Below are 19,115 nucleotides of genomic sequence, written 5' to 3'. Positions count from 1 at the left end.
AGTCACTTATGTGTTTTTATACACGTATAACAATTAAGTTTAATGGTTATGTCGTATGCAAAAAAAAGTTAATGGTCATATGTGTATAAAAAATTCTAATGATCATATATTATTATAAAAAACATAAATAACTAAATATGTAAAATATACACAAGGTATAGTTTATTATCTTTATAAGACATTAACCCTTTGAAATAATATCAAATTGTTTTATACCTGAACACAAATGATTTTGATAATATTAAATAATAAATAATATCGATACAAGTTTCAGTAATTAACTAATTGATTAAGGTCATAAATTTGGCACGACATATTCGAATACTTAAAACCTGAACAAGAAGAAGATGAATACAATTTTAAGAGAGTTGCTACTGTAAGGATAGTTGGGCTTCTTATCCGGTTATGGTGCGGGGCTAATTTCTCTAATAATGTCAAGAAGTTTGGGAAAATCATAATCCCCTTTGACCATATGGAGGATAGATTAGATCTCTCGATGGTCAAGGTTGGTATCCTCATTTGTACAAAGAAAAAAATCAACGAAGATATTAGAGTGGAAGCTGAAGGGAGAATTTTTGAAGAATCAAGAGGAATCGATCTCTCGGAAAATCACAGGCAGAAGGTGCATCAGGGTTCCCAGTTCAGAAACTGCTTGGTGAATATGAAGAAATCTCATCAGAGGCTGATCTTTATCGCACAAACTCGGCACAAACATCCCCCCTTAAACCAATTGGTAACAACAATGACCCGAGAACCATTGAAATTGAAGCCATAGCCGAAGTCGGAGCTATGATTAGTTTCGAAATTGATGCCAAAAACAAGTTGTTGGAGGAAATTCTTGGTGAAACTGGTGGGAATAATGTGCCCCAATGAATTTCATATCAATCAGTAGTAGGGGAATCAGTAAGAGACACAATGTGGATTGGGTTCGGAGACTGAAATTGAAACATATGGTGTCATTTTTATCTATCCAAGAGACTCAACTAATGGAGGCGGAGAATATTGATGTGCAAGGGTGTTGGGGTGCAGAAAATTTTGGATCAAGCAAAGTCAATTCATCAGGACAATCTGGTGGCCTTCTGAATGTGTGGGATTGGAGTTTGTTTACGTTCTGTGAGGTTATTACATCTAGACACTTTTTAATAAATATAAGTATCTGGACTGACATAAGTGAACAAATGGTCTTTGCAAACATTTATGGTCTGCAATTGTGTACTGAAAAAGCCACCTTCTGGAAGGAGTTATTGGAGATCAAAAACTCGAAGCCAGGTATATGGATCGTAATGGGCGATTTCAATGCTGTGAGAAGGAAAGAGGAAAGATTCAATTCAATCTTCTGTGAAAAAACTGCAAGTGACTTCAATAATTTCATTCACGAGATCGGTCTTATTGATTTGAAAATGGGTGGATATCGTTTTACTTGCTTCCGTAATCAAGATCTCAAGCTTAGAAAGCTTGATCGGTTCCTAGTTTGTCCCACTTTCCTTAATATCCTCCCTCACACTTCTGTAACTGCTCTTCCTAGAGAAATATCGAATCACTGCCCTATTCTATTGTCAACTTCACGTAAAGATTTTGGTCCGACCCCCTTCAGGTTCTTCAATTCGTGGATGGCTAGCGATGGGTTTGGAAAAGCCTTTATATCCAAATAGAATAACTTTGTAGGATATGGTACACCTGACATGTACCTAGCTGCAAAGCTTAGACACGTAAAGATGGGATTGAAAACATGTCGGGCCACTGAATACCCTAGAGAGGAGGCTGAATTGTTAATACTTAAAAAATCGGTGCACCGCTTGGATTGTGAATCCAAGTCAAGGAGGTTGACGGAACAGGAACTTGTGGAAAGGAACTCGGGGTATAAGTCAATCATGGAGATGGAAAAAATTCACAGTAGTGATCTTAGATAGAAATTTAGGATCAAATGGGCAGTAGACGGGGATGAAAATACTAGATTTTTTCATGGACTCATTAATAAAAACAATCGGAAAAACCAAATTGATGGCCTAATGATAAATGGGGAATGGTGCACTGACCCGACCATCATTAAGCATGAAATATACTCTTTTTTCGTAGGAAAATTAAAAGAAAAATGGGCGGTTAGGCCAAAGCTGGTGAGTCGACACTTCAGGAAAATCCCCATTGCTGACTCAATAGCCTTAGAAGCACCAATATCACTCAAGGAGATAAAAAATGTGATGTGGGCATGTCGCAATGAGAAGGCCCCTGGGCCGGATGGGTTCACCTTCAAATTCATCAAGAAGTATTGGGATATTCTCCTTGGAGACATTGCTGCGGTTGTCAAATTCTTTGAGGAAGATCGTAAAATTGACTCATCTTGTAATTCCTCCTTCATCTCGTTAGTCCCTAAAATTAAGGATAGGCCCCTGATGGTTAACGAGATTTATTCGTCGGCAAAAAATAACAAAAGGAAAATCCTTCTTTTCAAGGTAGACTTCGAGAAGGCCTTTGACTCAATGAATTGGGACTTTCTTGATTTGAACCTCATGCATATCGGATTTCAGGGTAAATTCAGGATGTGGTTAAGTGGATGCCTTGGATCTGCAGATCTTTTGTCTTAGTCAACGAAAACCCGACTGAGGAATTCCCATTATCCAAAGGAGTTAGGCAGGGTGACCCGCTTTCCCCATTCCTTTTTATAGCAGCCACGGACGGTCTTAGTGTTGCGATGTGGTCAGCGTGCGAACTAGGCATCTTCCAAGGTGTTAAATTACCAAATGGTGGTCCGTTGATCTCACGCCTCTTGTAAGTAGATGATGCATTATTTATGAGGGAATGGTCAAAGAAAAACATCAATAACCTAGCTCGAATTCTCCACTGCTTTCATGCAGCCTCATGTTTAAAAGTTAATTTGAATAAATCCAAAGTATTTGGAGTTGGGGTGGAAATGCAAGAAGTCTCAAACTAGGCTAGTACTCTCGGATGTGAACCTTCCTCCCTCCCTTTCACATATCTAGGAGGTCCGATTGGTGCCAACATGAATTTAAAGAAGAATTGGAAACCAATCATAGAACAATTTCAAGCCAAACTTTCAAAATGGAAGTCAAAAACCCTCTCCTTTGGTGGTAGACTGACTCTTATTCAATCAGTCCTTGGCAACCTCCCAACATACTTCTTGTCACTTTTTCTAGTGCCTGAGGGTGTAATCCAAACCCTCGAGAAAATGAGGAACATGTTTCTTTGGGGGTCATTGGAAGAAAAGAAGGAAACTCATTGGATCTCATGGGAAATGTTAGTCGTACCCAAGAAATTGGGTGGTTTGGGTGTTGGTATGATTAAAGCCCTTAAGATATCCTTAATAATGAAGTGGTGGTGGAAGTTGAGAACCGATCCCTACCACATTTGGGCAGAAGTCATCTCAAGCCTACATAACCTAAAGTCGAAACCTGATGACGTGTACTAAAAAAAAATCATTAACAGGAGTGTGGAATAACATTGTTGGCATAAGGAAAGATCTTGTAAACAAAGATATATCTGTTCCATCCGTGTTCTCTAAAAAACATACTGCTAATGGTGTAACCTGGATGTGTGAGCTTTCCCGAATGGAATATACACACTATGTGCTCTTAGATATAAATGGGATTACCGGCCCCATAATTTAGATGGCAATTTCTCTTGGCTTAAAGAAATCCCACTAAAAGTCAATTGTTTTGTATGGCGGGCAAAAATGGGGAGGCTTCCAGTTGCATTGGAGTTCTCAAAAAGAGAAATTTTGAACTGTCCCATGTGTAATGCAAATATAGGAAGGCTCATGCAAAAATGCAAATATTATGTGAAAATGAAAACACCCAACAAGGAGACTGCACATCATTAACCATAATGTTTAACTTAAAACTCTTTTAAATATGTAAAAAGGTTACTTATGTAATTTACAAAAATAAGAACTCCTCACTTTTAGGATCAATTATAATTTAAAAACTGCAATTTAATAACTTTTGCAAATCAAACCATTACTTCAATTTTTTCACAGCATCTTCATAAATTTAAAATTAAGGCAATTCAGTTAACATCTTTGTATCTCTCGTACATACATAAATATTGAGAGTTGTTTATAAGATTTAATTAATCTTGTAAGTGATGTCTGTTGGATAAGGTGTCTAAGTCTATAACTATTTCTGGTAAATACTTGACCCGACCCGGCATGGTCAATTTGGGTTGCATGGCATCATGTAATTGAACAAACTAAATGAGAGAAATAACACTTATGGTTAATAATATATTATAAGTTGTAATATATTAATAATATTATTTAATTAGTTTTGATCAAGAATTAATTTAGAATTAATTAAGTGATCAAAAGATAACTAATTAGATATATGTGTAGATTAAGTAAATCTTCCATATCTTATATAGTAGGCTAAGAGGCTCCATGGATTGTCAAGTTGGGTTCCACCCATAGGATGCTCCATGGATGCTTCGTGGAGTTAACCCATGGATCAAGAAATGAAGAGTCATGGAACATTAGGGTTTACCTACTGCAACACACTATATAAGCAATGTAACTATCCCCAAAATCGGTTACACTAAGAAACAAGAGGGCTTGGTCAAATTTTCAAGTGTTAGAGTATTCTCTCAAGTTTATTCTTTGAATTTGGTGTTGTGTGAATCATTTGAGGCATCACACTTGAGGTGCTAGGCTCACAAGGTTTCAAGGAACACTTTCAACATCAAGGTATGTAGTTCTATCTTTTATACAAATAAAATTGTACCCCATATATGCTAGATAGGTTCATAACCTTGGAAAACAACTTTGCATGATTATTAGACAAACATAGATCCAATGTTATTAGGGTTGCATGTACACTTAGGAAGTGTCAGAATGCTCAAAACCCATCAATGGTATCAGAGCCTAGGCTTGTTTGTTGATTTTTGTGCAAACTACTTGAAAAAAATCGATTTTCTGTTTTCTGCTCGTATGAACTCGCTGAGTCCACGGGGGGACTCGACGAGTCCATGAACAAATGCAAGCTACTCGTCGAGTTTGTTCTTGCACTCGACGAGTAGAGGCTGCTGTGTTCAGAATTTCGATTTTAGTTGCTGGAAATGGACTAGAAACATTACCCTAAATTGTTTTGGTACTTGAAAACATGTTTTAGATGGTGTAATGTTTATGCTAATCCATTTACAATGACAATTATCAAAATTACAAGTTTTAAGTGTAATTTTTGATTCTTGAAAGTCGTCATATTCATGTTCTTGTTCTTATGATGTTTAGATGATCATAGGAATTATTTGTAACCTATGTGGTAGATTAATTCATGATCATAATGTGTTTTAATGGAGTCCATAACTTGTCCTCAAGTTATGGAAAACCAAAACTCACTTTGTTAAAAGCCATTAAAATAACACATGAGTTATAAACATGAAAAGTCTTCATTTTAATACTCTATTAACTCATAAGTTACAAGAAATGAAAAGTTTTGAAAGTTTACAAAACTTGCCATCAAGTTTTGGAACAAGTAAAGTCTTGATTAAAACTTTTGTTCCAACCCTTAGAATTTTAAAAGTTAAAATTCAACCCTTATACTTGTAATATTATTAGTTAATAATATATATATATATATATATATATATATATATACACACACACACACACACACACACATATATATATATATATATATATATATGTGTGTGTGTGTGTGTGTGTGTGTAAGATCAAAGTCGTCTTACTGCTAGTATGCCTCATTCACAAAGCCAGTCTATAAGGTGGGTATAAGGTTGTTGCCTATAAAATGGCAACTTAATGGGTGTCCACTCTCACCCACCGCTTGCTTGACTGGTGGAGGGTCGTTAACCGAACGGGTAAGGCAAGGACTTATAAATTCTCATTACAAGTATAATTATAAAGTAACTAAATGTTTTATTAAATTCCCAATCTTAGTTACTTTAGGAAAAATGTGAATAAGGTGCTAATCCTTTAAATTACACTTTACACTTTGTCTAAGTCGTTAGTGGAGCGTGTGTGGTTAACCTGCACACTAACTTGGACTTAACAAGGTAGGTAAAGGGTGACTTAATATTTATCATAGTATCGATGGAGTGTGTGTGGTTCACCGGCACATGGATTGAGGGGTAATAGATTAAGGGTACGAAGTAATTTGCATGGTTACATCACACTTCGTTTTGTGATCCTCGACATCCCAGTCACAAAACCTGGAGGGCACACTAGAGACTGAAACATGCCTTTGAAAACTTCATTGAATCTCAAAAGAATCTAGGAGTTTCTAAAAACCAAATTAAATATTTTTAATATTTCAGATTTGGTGGAAATTGGTGAATCTTCATTCACCTATCTTTCAAATATGTTATTACTTAGATTACGGCATACCTCTTCTAAGTATAATATATTGTGATTGGGTCCTAGCCTTAATACTACATTTGGGTGTTTTATTAAGGACTATCTCTATTTCTAAAATAAACTTTTCTTCTTTTCAGATGTCTGCAAACACAGCTGCTTCTGGCTCTAATCCTAATGCCTATTTTTCTCTAATGAACTTGTGTGGGAAAGTCACTTTTGATGGATCCAACTTTAATGAATGGATCAGAAACATCCGAATGATTACCCGTTACGAGGACAAAGAATATGTCCTCGATAAGGAGCTTAAGGAGATTGATGAGACCGTTGCTACTCCTCAAGAGATCAGTGACTTTAGGGCACATGAAAGGGATGCCACCAAGGTGGCATGCATCATGATGGCCACTAGGACAGCCGACCTCCAGAAGTCCTACGAGGACTTCTACCCTTTTGAAATGCACCAAGATTTGATGGAAAGATACCATCAAAGTGCAAGACAAGAGAGGTATGAAATCATCTACTCCATGATAACTACTCGAATGAAGGATGGTGAACCCATCACGGGCCACACGCAGAAAATGCAAAGATTTGTGGACCGCTTGCTGAAGCTTAATGTGAACTTCCCCGAGGATCTAGCAATAGATATCATTTTGCACTACTTACCTTCATGTTATGATCAATTCCGCATGACATACCACATGAACAAGGAAGGGGTCAATCTCAGCAAACTTCAAGGACTCTTAAAGACCGCGGAAAGTGGTCTTAAGGGTAAGGTGGTTGTTACTACTCCTACTCCTATCTACTCTGCCCCTATCTTGGCAATCGGGAAAGGATGAGGGAGGAAGAGAAAGAGTTTTTCGAAGGGTACCAAGGCTAGGACCCTTGATGGCTCTTCTTCAAGTGGAACCAAGAAAGGTTTCGTCACTCCTTCTTCTGACCCAAAAGAGGCTGAATGCTTCTATTTCCATGAAAATGCACATTGGAAGCGGAACTGCCCAAAGTACTAGTAAGATGTGAAGGATGGGAAAGTCAAACCCAATCATGCAGGTATTTACACTATCTTATCTATTAACTCACCCCATTCTAACTCTTGGGTCCTTGATACCAGTTATGGTATTCATATATGTTATGATCTGCAGGGACTAAGAAGAAGTGAGAATCTGGAGCAAGGAAGAATAAACTTGATCATGGGAAACAAGAAAGCTTCACCTATCATCAAGATTGGAGTTTATACTTTATCGTTAAGTAGTGGGTTTAGTTTAGATTTGAATAAATGTTGTTATTCTCCAGAAATGGCAAGGAATATTATTTCCTTTCATGCATTGTATAAACAAGGTTTTACCTTTTCATTTGATAATGAAGTTGGTTCGATTAATGCTTTCTTTAATAATATTCTTTATTTTAAAGCATTACCTAGTGATGGTGTGTATGAAATTGTATCTGTGGTTGATAACTTAGGAAATAATGTTTTGTGTATTGATTCTCTTAATAATAACTTGGATAAAGCATCATTATGGAATTGTCGCCTTGGACATATCAGCAAGAAACGCATAGGCCAACTCCAAAAGGATGGAGTCTTGGAGTCATTTGACCTTAAGTCAGATGATAGTTGCGAATCGTGCTTACATGGAAAAATGACAAAGTCTCCCTTCACAGGTTCTTGTGAGAGGGGTGAAGGTTTGTTGGATCTTGTACACACGGATGTGTGTGGACCATTCAAACATGCCACAAGGGATGCTAATCGTTATTATTTGACTTTTACTGATGATTACAGTAGATATGGATATTTCTACTTAATCAAGCATAAGTCAGAAACTTTCTAGAGGTTTAAGGAATTTAAACAGGAAGTCAAGAATCAATTGGGCAGGAACATTAAGATGTTTTGATCCGATCGAGGTGGTGAGTATGTTAGTTTAGAGTTCCTCGACTATCTTAGGGAATGTGGGATTGTCTCATAATTGACACCTCCTAGGACACCGCAGTTGAATGGTGTAGCTGAGAGGTGTAATCGGAACTTGTTGGACATAGTTCGTTCCATGATGAGTAGAGCTTCGCTACCAATCTCATTATGGGGGTATGCCTTAGAGACTGCCGCCCATATTCTTAATCTAGTCCCTACAAAGAAAGTTATCAGGTCGTAAGACTGTTGGGTGCAAATGGATCTTCAAGAAGAAGACCGACATGGATGGTAATGTACACACTTATAAGGCTCGACTGGTTGCAAAGGGCTTCTCTCAAACTCCTAGAGTGGATTATGATGAGACTTTTTCTCCAATAGCCAAGATTAAGTCTATTAGGGTTCTGTTAGCCATAGCTGCATTTCATGACTATGAAATATGGCAAATGGATGTCAAAACCACTTTCCTTAATGGAAAGTTGACTGAAGATGTTTACATGAGTTAGTCAGAAGGTTTTGTCAGTAACGAGTACCATAATAGAGTGTGTAAGCTTGAGAAATCAATTTATGGATTAAAGGAAGCACCGCTCAGATGGAATCTTTGCTTTGATGAGAAAGTCAAGGAATTTGGCTTTTCTAGGAGTGAAGATGAATCTTGTGTGTATGTCAAGGATACTGGGAGTGTAGTTAGCTTTTTGGTATTGTATGTGGATGACATACTACTCATAGGAAATGACATCCCAACTCTACAGGAAGTTAAATCCTGGCTTAGGAAGTGTTTCTCTATGAAGGACCTAGGAGAAGCTGCCTATATTCTAGGGATAAGGATTTTGAGAAACCGGAGTAAATGAGTAATTGGACTTAGTCAAAGTACCTACTTGGAGAAGGTGCTGAAGAGATTCAGCATGCAGAACTCCAAGAAAGGAGAGTTACCTATCCAGAGTAATGACAGATTGAGTAAAGCTCAGAGCCCAAGTACTGAAGCTGAGATAGCAGAAATGAGTCAAGTACCTTATGCTTCCGCTGTAGGATCGATCATGTATGCTATGACGTGTACTCGACCTGATGTAGCCTTTACCTTGAGCATGGTTAGCAAGTATCAGGGGAACCTTGGCAAGGCACACTGGACTGCAGTAAAGAATATCCTCAAGTACTTACGGAGGACTAAGGACTAGGTCCTTACCCTCGGTGGGAGTGATGACTTGAGAGTTGTAAGGTATTGTGATGCTGGTTTCCAAACTGATAGGGATAATTTCCGCTCTCAGTCAGGCTGGGTCTTCACCCTAAATGGAGGAGTAATTACTTGGAAGAGTTCCAAGTAGGAGACAGTGGCTGATTCCACTTGTGAATCAGAGTATATAGCAGCAAGCGAGGTAGCAAAGGAGGCTATATGGCTGAAGAACTTCATATGAGACCTTGGAGTAGTACCAGCTATAAAGGAGCCCATGGAAATTTTCTGTGATAGTGAAAGTGATGTTTCCTTTGCCAAGGAACCAAGGGATCACGGGAGATCCAGACACATCGACAGAAAATATCATTTTATCAGCCATCGCATAGAAGAAGAAATCCTCATGGCAAAGACGGTATCATCGGATGAGAACCCAGCAGATCCCCTCCTGAAGGGACTGAGTAGGGTTAAGCATCTCCAACATACTCGGAGCATAGGGCTGAAGGATGATATAAGTTTTAGTAATTAGATAAATTATGAAATTTGTAAAGTGTAATTGACATTTGATGATGAATAAAAGTTGTGTTTATTTATGAGTAAAGTGTTTAATATCTTTTTTCAATCGTTTACTATAATTTCTTTTGCATGTTTTGACTTCCAGAATAGTATGTTGTGGTTTCACATATTATTCAAACTTTCCACAGTCAGTCATATGTTGGAAGTAGATATGAAGTAAAACTGTCATGAAGTTGGTTGTAGGTGTTAGGATATAAGACAACACTTCATGAGTGCTCATAAGTTCTAAGTATTGGAATCAACCCACGCTCACTGGAATCACTTCATGGAATTTTATCACGAGTGATCGTGAGACGGTAATAACATATAAGTCTTCAAACCTAGAGATATGATTTGTTGCCTATGAATTGATTATACATTGATTGTACGACAACGCATTGGTAAATCGATGTTATAAAACGTGCTTTTGTGTATAATTCAACTAGTGTAACAACCCGAAATTCATATCCTTAATTGTAACCCATTTTGCGACTCGTTCCGATCATCCAATCGCCGTTTCCGATTTCGTTTCCATTTCCGACCTTTTATTTAGTCGTTAATGTGAATTTTATTTTATGACCTAATAAGTGTCTTCATACCCTTAAAACTCATTCTAACGTGTCATATTAATGATCAGAACATTTTTAGAACCAACCATATCGGGTTACGGCAAATTGGCCGGGTGCGACCAAAAGCCCTGTCTAATGCCGGTATCGGGTAGAATTCCACCGCGTCCAAGTTTTGGGAACTATATAAATGTGTTAAACCTTTCATTTGAAGCTTTTTCTTTCTCTCTCTACTCTCTCTCTAACCTCTCTCCTAAAATCCAAGATTTAGAGTCCAAAACTCAATTTTAAGGCCTCAAATCCTTAAGGTAACTTCCTAACCTCATTGTATAGCTTATTTGACTTCCAAATTCGAGATTAAATCATGAAATGGGACATGACATGTGAGTTTACGGCCCAGGAAGGTGCCTAGGCCGTAAACACCAAAAATGAAGGGTTTTGAGCCCTTAAACCCCTCCTTGACAAGTTTGAGACTTAGATATGGCTAAATGGCTTCAAGATTTGGACTCTAAACATTTAAAACATGGATTTTGTGAGGTTTGAAGGAGTTTACGGCCAAGGCATGTGCTTAGGCCGTAAACTCATATAAATGGGGATTTCATGCCCTTAAACCCTTCCAAATCACAAACAAGGCTTAGATATGAATTATAGAATATTGGTTTTAGCATTTGGACACCTTAAACATAATTTTTGGGGGATTTATGTGAGTTTACGGCCAAGGCATATGCTTGGGCCATAAACTCCTTATAAATGGGTATAAATTCAATTATAAGGTGTTAGAAAGCCATCCAACACCACCAAAAGCCTTGAAATAAATCAAAGGACCAACCAAAAATAGTTTTAGGGCTTTAAAAACATCAAAACCCCACATATGAGAGTTTACGGCCATAGAACATGTCTCATGGCCGTAAACTCATAAAATGGTGTCAATTGGTGCCCCAAACTCATTTCTAGGCTTGTGGGAATTTTTAGAATCACATGTGATTAATTTTAACACCTTAAAAACACTAAATCAAGGTGATTTGAGAGTTTACGGCCAAAGATCCCATGCCTAGGCCGTAAACTCCCTTAAGTGTTGTATTGATGATTTTAATTCAATCCAAGCCTTAGTTAAAATTATTCCAAGCATTTCCAAGTGTCCATACCCATTTGTGAGCCATTAAACACCATAAACCACCCCTCTATGAGTTTACGGCCATAAACTCATGGGGAATGGGTGTTTAGGCCGTAAACTCAATTAGGAAGTTTACTATTGGGGAGTAAACTCAAATCCCAAGTCCCACGCTTCATTTCCCGTCCGTAGATGTCACCCGGGTCACTCCAAACACCCGTTTTGAGGTGTTTTCGTTCATTGGAGTGTATCTTCATATCTAATTAGAGATTGTAAATCTAATTAGATATATTTGTATGCCATTTCATTTTACATAGGAACCTCGTGTGCTATCAGGCCTCGATTCGACGTTTAGCATCCGAAATCGACACATTTCCGTGTCCGGTGAGTTCATACCCCTACCCTTTTTTTTAAATGATTTTTCAATGTTTTCAGGGGGGAATACAAGCAAAAGTACAAAAATAACTTGTACTCAATCACATGATTTCAGTTGAATGGTTTCATAGTTGTACAATTTAAGAATTGAAAACCTTTTAAACAAACTGTTTTAACTTGCAGAGTTGTTTGTTTTTAACCCGATTTTCAATTCTTATTATACATTGTTATATTGTGTACTTTGCATTTGATTGTTCACATTTAAACTGATAGAATACACAAACCATTGTAATGTCTGTAATAAAACACTAAGGTTCGAGTGTAAAAGACAGACTCCATTAGAAAACATGAAACATCTATATGTCCTTAACAATACACCTAGGCTCGAGTGTGATAGATAAATACCATCATAACACACAAATCACTGTAATGTCCTTAATAATACACCTAGGATCGAGTGTAAAGGACCATAATCATTAAATAACACCTAGGTTCGAGTGTAATGTCCTTAATAATACACCTAGGGTCGAGTGTAAAAGGACAACCATCATTAAATAACACCTAGGCTCGAGTGTAATGTCCTTAATAAAAAACCTAGGCTCGAGTGTAAAGGACAGGTACGTAGAATATAGTCAGTTGTAAATGCTACTTTCCTAGTCGAAAAGTAAAGAATAATCTTAGTGATTGGAGACACGTCCTTGTAACACTTCCATGGCACGAGATAGTGGAGGACTAACCCTGTAACCAGAATCTCCGTTCGTAGGAGAGTGTGGCTTGAGTGTATAGATCTATACGGGACTGACAATCCCACACCTGGCTGCTAGCTACAGCCGAACCGAATGGTTCAAGGGTGACAAAAGTCATAAAAAGGATACTGACCATGGTCTGAATCATATCCAGTCTAAGTATGGTTAAGGACTCGCAATGTAGATTATTAACGTTTCAGACTCATTTACTAGCTTTATGTATGTAGTAAAGCTAATGTACATCTAGGGATGACAGATACACACACACAGTCAGGGAAACATGGGGTTTTCCTGGGGAGAACATTGAACATAACCAGAACCAGTAAAGACACACACACACACACAGTCAGGGAAACATGGGGTTTTCCTGGGGAGAACACTGAACATAACCAGAACCAGTAAAGACACACACACACACACACAGAGTCAGGGAAACATGGGGTTTTCCTGGGGAGAACACTGAACATAACCAGAACCAGTAAAGACACACACACACAGTCGGGGAAACATGGGGTTTTCCTGGGGAGAACACTGAACATAACCAGAACCAGTAAAGATGCACACACAGTCAGGGAAACATGGGGTTTTCCTGGGAAGGACATCGAACATAATCAGAACTAGTAACAGTTCACACACACACAGTCAGGAGAACATGGGGTTCTTCCTAAGTAATAGTAGTACGAAATTAGAGAAGTGTAATAAGTTAAACAATTGAATTACATTTCACAAGAACAATCATGTTTTAATTAAACATCGTTTACTTTACTTTCGGATTTGGAAACTAACTTTACATTAGAAAATATGGGATTTTCTTGGATAACCACTTTTCAGGAAAACAAAGGAACTCGTACATTTTCAGAAAAACTAACCGCTTATGAACTCACCAGCTTTATGCTGATTTTCAAACCGCTTGTATTCTCAGGTCCATGTTAGGCAGGTACCCGAAGATCCTTTTGTGTGTGAAGACGGAGTTCTCAGATGACTCATTTTGTATTGTTCATATATACTATGTATCACTTGTATAACTTATGCTTTTGAAACAAATGTAAAACTTTCATATATGTAATGTAATGGCTGATTTACTTTACTTACTATGTACATTGGATTTGATACTCTACGTGGAGTCAACCCCGGAAATGTTTCCGCCTTCGGTTTTCGGGGTGTGACAGATTGGTATTAGAGCCCTTGTTTATAGTGAATGAAGTATACCAAACCTTACATGGTATAAAACTATAAACATTAAAGGGCCTCATTGCTCTGAATTAAAAGTATCTTCAAAACTATAAGTATTTTCAAAAGTATACAAGTATACCGACCCGCCGAAATCCGTAACTACAAGTAGAACAAAACATAAGTAAATGGATGTTGTACACTGCGCTTAAACCTGGGCAGTTATGTAGTCGTGTCTAGGATCAATATAGCCTGGCCAACTATATTCATTCGAGACACGGCCAACATGTGCTTGGGAGTGACTGTAGTACACAGCATGCCTAAAACTTACCTAATATCTCAAACAACGAATCGTCGCTGCAGTGAACCATGAAATACTATGGGAGTATTTCTCGAGCCAATCCTTCGTATAAAATCCTCGTATATGCGATGTTACTTGAACATTCCTCTAGCAATAAAATGTTTTGTCTTGATAACTCTTTCCTACTTTATCGCTTAGTATGATGCTATATCTGTCTTGATGAGATATCCCCTGTTCCATATTCCTTGATTCAATTCAAAGGACTTATGATCCTCTCTTTCCTGATCTTTTTAGATCAAGATGCCTCCGAGAAAGAGACCTAGCTCGAAGAACAACAACAATCCTCCTCCGCCATCACCTCCTCCTCAGTTTGACCTAGCATCACTCTAGACAGTCATGACAGCTGCAATGGTGGCAGCCGTGTCACAAATGAACCCTAGCGGTTCAGGAGGTGGTCCTCAATCCCAAAACCCAGAAGATAGCTAGGGACGCCGGAAAGAGGGTTCCTATAAGGATTTCATGAACGCCAAACCCACGTCTTTTGATGGCACTAGAGGTGTCATTTCCCTTACCCGATGGTTTGAGAAGATCGAATCTATCTTTGAAATCTGCGCTTGTTCAGATTCAGACAAGGTGAAGTCTGCCGCCTGCACCTTTCTTGACAAAGCCTTGACTTGGTGGAATGGCCGAGTCAAATCCCTAACCTTACCTGTAGCCAACGCCATAGGTTGGGAAGCCATGAAGGAACTTCTGCTGGCTGAGTACTGCCATCGAGGAGAAATGCAGAAGTTAGAACATGAACTGTGGAACCTGAAGATGAAAGGTTCCGACATTGCTGCTTATACTTCCAGGTTTGACGACTTGGCACTACTTTGTCCGGGAATGGTTACCCCGGAAAGTAAGAAGATAGAGAGATTTATCTGGGGACTGACTCAGCCAACGAAAGAAAATGTCATAGCTGCGAGGCCGGATACGTACGACAGCGCCAAATGTTTAGCACAAATCCTAATCGATCACAGTGATGACCTTGAAGAGGCAGTTACCACTACTGAACCGACGGTGAGGAGTGGCGAGAAAAGAAAACTTGGGAAGAAAGAGAAAAGCCAAACATCACATGAGTCTTCAAAGAGACAGCAAACGATGGCAGTTCATGCTGCCACTTCCCCTGCGACTGTTTCTGTTGATGGGTCCTCAACCCGAAAATCTGCTAATAGGTATGCTGGAACCCTTCCTAGTTGTGGCAAGTGCAACTATCATCATCTTTTGTCTGGTCCATGTATAGAGGTAATTTGCAACAAATGTGGCATAAAAGGTCACATGGCGAAGAACTGTAAAACGCCAACTCAATCAACGAGTCAAACATCCGGAGCGGGCATCGGTCGGGCCTGCTATGGTTATGGAGAAGTGGGACATCTCAAGCGAAACTGTCCTAAGACTGTAAAACCTGGTAACATTGGAAGAGTTCTAACGATAGGACAAGAAGAGACAGCCACCGATCTCACCGTTGCCACAGGTATATTTTCCCTCGTTAAATTTATATGCCTATGATTCTTTTCGATTCTAGCACCGAAAGAAATTCGTTAACCATCCATTTGAACATTTTCTAACCCCGTCGTTTACGAGTGACTGAAAATGTATGTCTTCGAGATGGTTATCACATGAAAACAAGAACGCTTGTGTCATATTTGTAGATTGTTTTCTCAATCTGAACGATTATTCTTTTCCATTCAATTTATTGGTAAACTTTTCATGAAATGCTTTGAGGTCACCCTTAGCACGTAATGACCGAGCCTCATTCATACTGTCTTTCCTAGATTCGAGAAAGCCATTTATTCCAATCTTCCTCCGACTTGACTCCCATGATCTTCGTACATCAAAGCTTAAAAAGTCTGCCCATGTATCTCTCGTCCAAGTGATCATCGAGAAACGAGAAGTCTACGATCCTTTCCCGATGCTGTTTCTAAAGAATTCTTGAGAATTCTTTCCGAACGTGTAGTCTAGTCTCGCATCGATCTAATCCCGGGAATTTCCTCGTAACCGAACCTCAGTAAGCACAATGTGTGCAACTCAGAAATCAGGGCATGATACGATCACTACGAGGAGGTAGTGACGCCCTTCGGTCGAACCATTCTCTTGTTCATGTAGATAAGCAAAGCAGTCATACTCGTAGATCCTTTCAAAAGCTAAGGCAATAAAGAATTAGTCGACACCGGGAGCATCCATGGAACCTGTCGATTTTTGGGTTCCGTCGGCTACGATCGTAGACTCATGTAAAAGTTCCCCTTAGAACCATTGAATCTTTAGTTACTTTGACATGTAGAAGCGTACCCACTTGTTGAAGGTTTTACCCTGGAAAGACATAGTACGTCTTGGGAAGTGCAGAAAACTTAACTTGTGGAACCTTAGAACCTTCGAGATCTTCATTAGGAATCGATTCCATAGCCCTCTCCGAGCTATCTTAAGGACTCAGTAGCAATTATCTGGTATTCCGCATCTTTATTCGTAAGGCTTGCCGACCTGACGAAACCCTAGTAAATTCCTTTGAGGAAATAAAAATTCAAATTTTCATGTATGAATCAATTGAGATCGTAGATTGAGAGATTAATCATGCATAACAAAGCCACATCCTGACAGTGATGGTTCGCTAGAATGTTAAGCGGAGACCCGAATGCAGTAAATTCATCCTCATATATCTTTCCACTTCGTGATCTGTGTTCGAATCTTTGAATTTCGGGATGAAATTCCCTCTAACGGGGGGATAATGTAACAACTCGAAATTCATATCCTTAATTGTAACCCATTTTGCGACTCGTTCCGATTTTCCAATCGTCGTTTCCGATTTCGTTTCCATTTCCGACCTTTTATTTAGTCGTTAATGTGAATTGTATTTTATGACTTAATAAGTGTCTTAATACCCTTAAAACTCATTCTAACGTCTCATATTAATGATCGGAACATTTTTAGAACCAACCATATCGGGTTACGGCAAATTGGCCGGGTGCGACCAAAAGCCCCGTCTAATGCCGGTATCGGGTAGAATTCCACCGCGTCCAAGTTTTGGGAACAATATAAACGTGTTAAACCTTTCATTTGAAGCTTTTTCCTTCTCTCTCTACTCTCTCTCTAACCTCTCTCCTAAAATCCAAGATTTAGAGTCCAAAACTCAATTTTAAGGCCTCAAATCCTTAAGGTAACTTCCTAACCTCATTGTATAGCTTATTTGACTTCCAAATTCGAGATTAAATCATGAAATGGGACATGACATGTGAGTTTACGGCCCAGGAAGGTGCCTAGGCCGTAAACACCAAAAATGAAGGGTTTTGAGCCCTTAAACCCGTCCTTGACAAGTTTGAGACTTAGATATGGCTAAATGGCTTCAAGATTTGGACTCTAAACATTTAAAACATGGATTTTGTGAGGTTTGAAGGAGTTTACGGCCAAGGCATGTGCTAGGGCCGTAAACTCATATAAATGGGGTTTTCATGCCCTTAAACCCTTCCAAATCACAAACAAGGCTTAGATATGAATTATAGAATATTGGTTTTAGCATTTGGACACCTTAAACATAATTTTTGGGGGATTTATGTGAGTTTACAGCCAAGGCATATGCTTAGGCCGTAAACTCCTTATAAATGGGTATAAATTCAATTATAAGGTGTTAGAAAGCCATCCAACACCACCAAAAGCCTTGAAATAAATCAAAGGACCAACCAAAAATAGTTTTAGGGCTTTAAAAACATCAAAACCCCACATATGAGAGTTTATGGCCATAGAACATGTCTCATGGCCGTAAACTCACAAAATGGTGTCAATTGGTGCCCCAAACTCATTTCTAGGCTTGTGGGAATTTTTAGAATCACATGTTATTAATTTTAACACCTTAAAAACACTAAATCAAGGGGATTTGAGAGTTTACGGCCAAAGATCCCATGCCTAGGCCGTAAACTCCCTTAAGTGTTGTATTTGATGATTTTAATTCAATCCAAGCCTTAGTTAAAATTATTCCAAGCATTTCCAAGTGTCCATACCCATTTGTGAGCCATTAAACACCATAAACCACCCCTCTATGAGTTTACGGCCGTAAACTCATGGGGAATGGGTGTTTAGGCCGTAAACTCAATTAGGAAGTTTACTATTGGGGAGTAAACTCAAATCCCAAGTCCCACGCTTCATTTCCCGTCCGTAGAGGTCACCCGGGTCACTCTAAACACCCGTTTTGAGGTGTTTTCGTTCGTTGGAGTGTATCTTCATATCTAATTAGAGATTGTAAATCTAATTAGATATATTTGTATGCCATTTCATTTTACATAGGAATCTCATGTGCTATCAGGCCTTGATTCGACGTTTAGCATCCGAAATCGACACATTTCCGCGTCCGGTGAGTTCATACCCCTACCTTTTTTTTTTAATGATTTTTCAATGTTTTCAGGGGGGAATACAAGCAAAAGTACAAGAATAACTTGTACTCAATCACATGATTTCAGTTGAATGGTTTCATAGTTGTATAATTTAAGAATTGAAAACCTTTTAAACAAACTGTTTTAACTTGCAGAGTTGTTTGTTTTTAACCCGATTTTCAATTCTTATTATACATTGTTATATTGTGTACTTTGCATTTGATTGTTCACATTTAAACTGATAGAATACACAAACCATTGTAATGTCTGTAATAAAACACTAAGGTTCGAGTGTAAAAGACAGACTCCATTAGAAAACATGAAACATCTATATGTCCTTATGATGTGTGTAAAACTCACTTAGTTTTAATCCTACTTTAATTATCAAATAACACACAAAAGGCAGTGAACCTATCAATTGTGGTATAGCTAAATAAGCAGGGTATCGAACACAGGGAACGGCAAATTAAATTAAAAACTAATTCTATCTAAATTAATTAAGTAAATAAG

At 38.4% G+C, this 19,115-nt stretch overlaps 1 protein-coding gene across 1 annotated transcript; it reads left to right on the top strand.

The window, feature by feature from the left end:
- The first annotated feature begins 869 nt into the window (after positions 1–869).
- On the top strand, positions 870–1,652 carry LOC145040904 (uncharacterized). The gene has a single exon (XM_078988788.1). It carries the CDS (start codon positions 870–872, stop codon positions 1,650–1,652), a length of 783 nt encoding a protein of 260 aa, XP_078844914.1.
- The last annotated feature ends 17,463 nt before the right edge of the window (positions 1,653–19,115 follow it).

The sequence above is a fragment of the Lactuca saligna genome, chromosome 4, assembly GCF_052625555.1.
Source record: "Lactuca saligna cultivar CGN05327 chromosome 4, ASM5262555v1, whole genome shotgun sequence".
Taxonomy (NCBI): domain Eukaryota; kingdom Viridiplantae; phylum Streptophyta; class Magnoliopsida; order Asterales; family Asteraceae; genus Lactuca; species Lactuca saligna.
The sequence above is the reverse complement of the archived record's forward strand: the minus strand, read 5'-3'. Positions and strand labels throughout refer to the sequence as shown.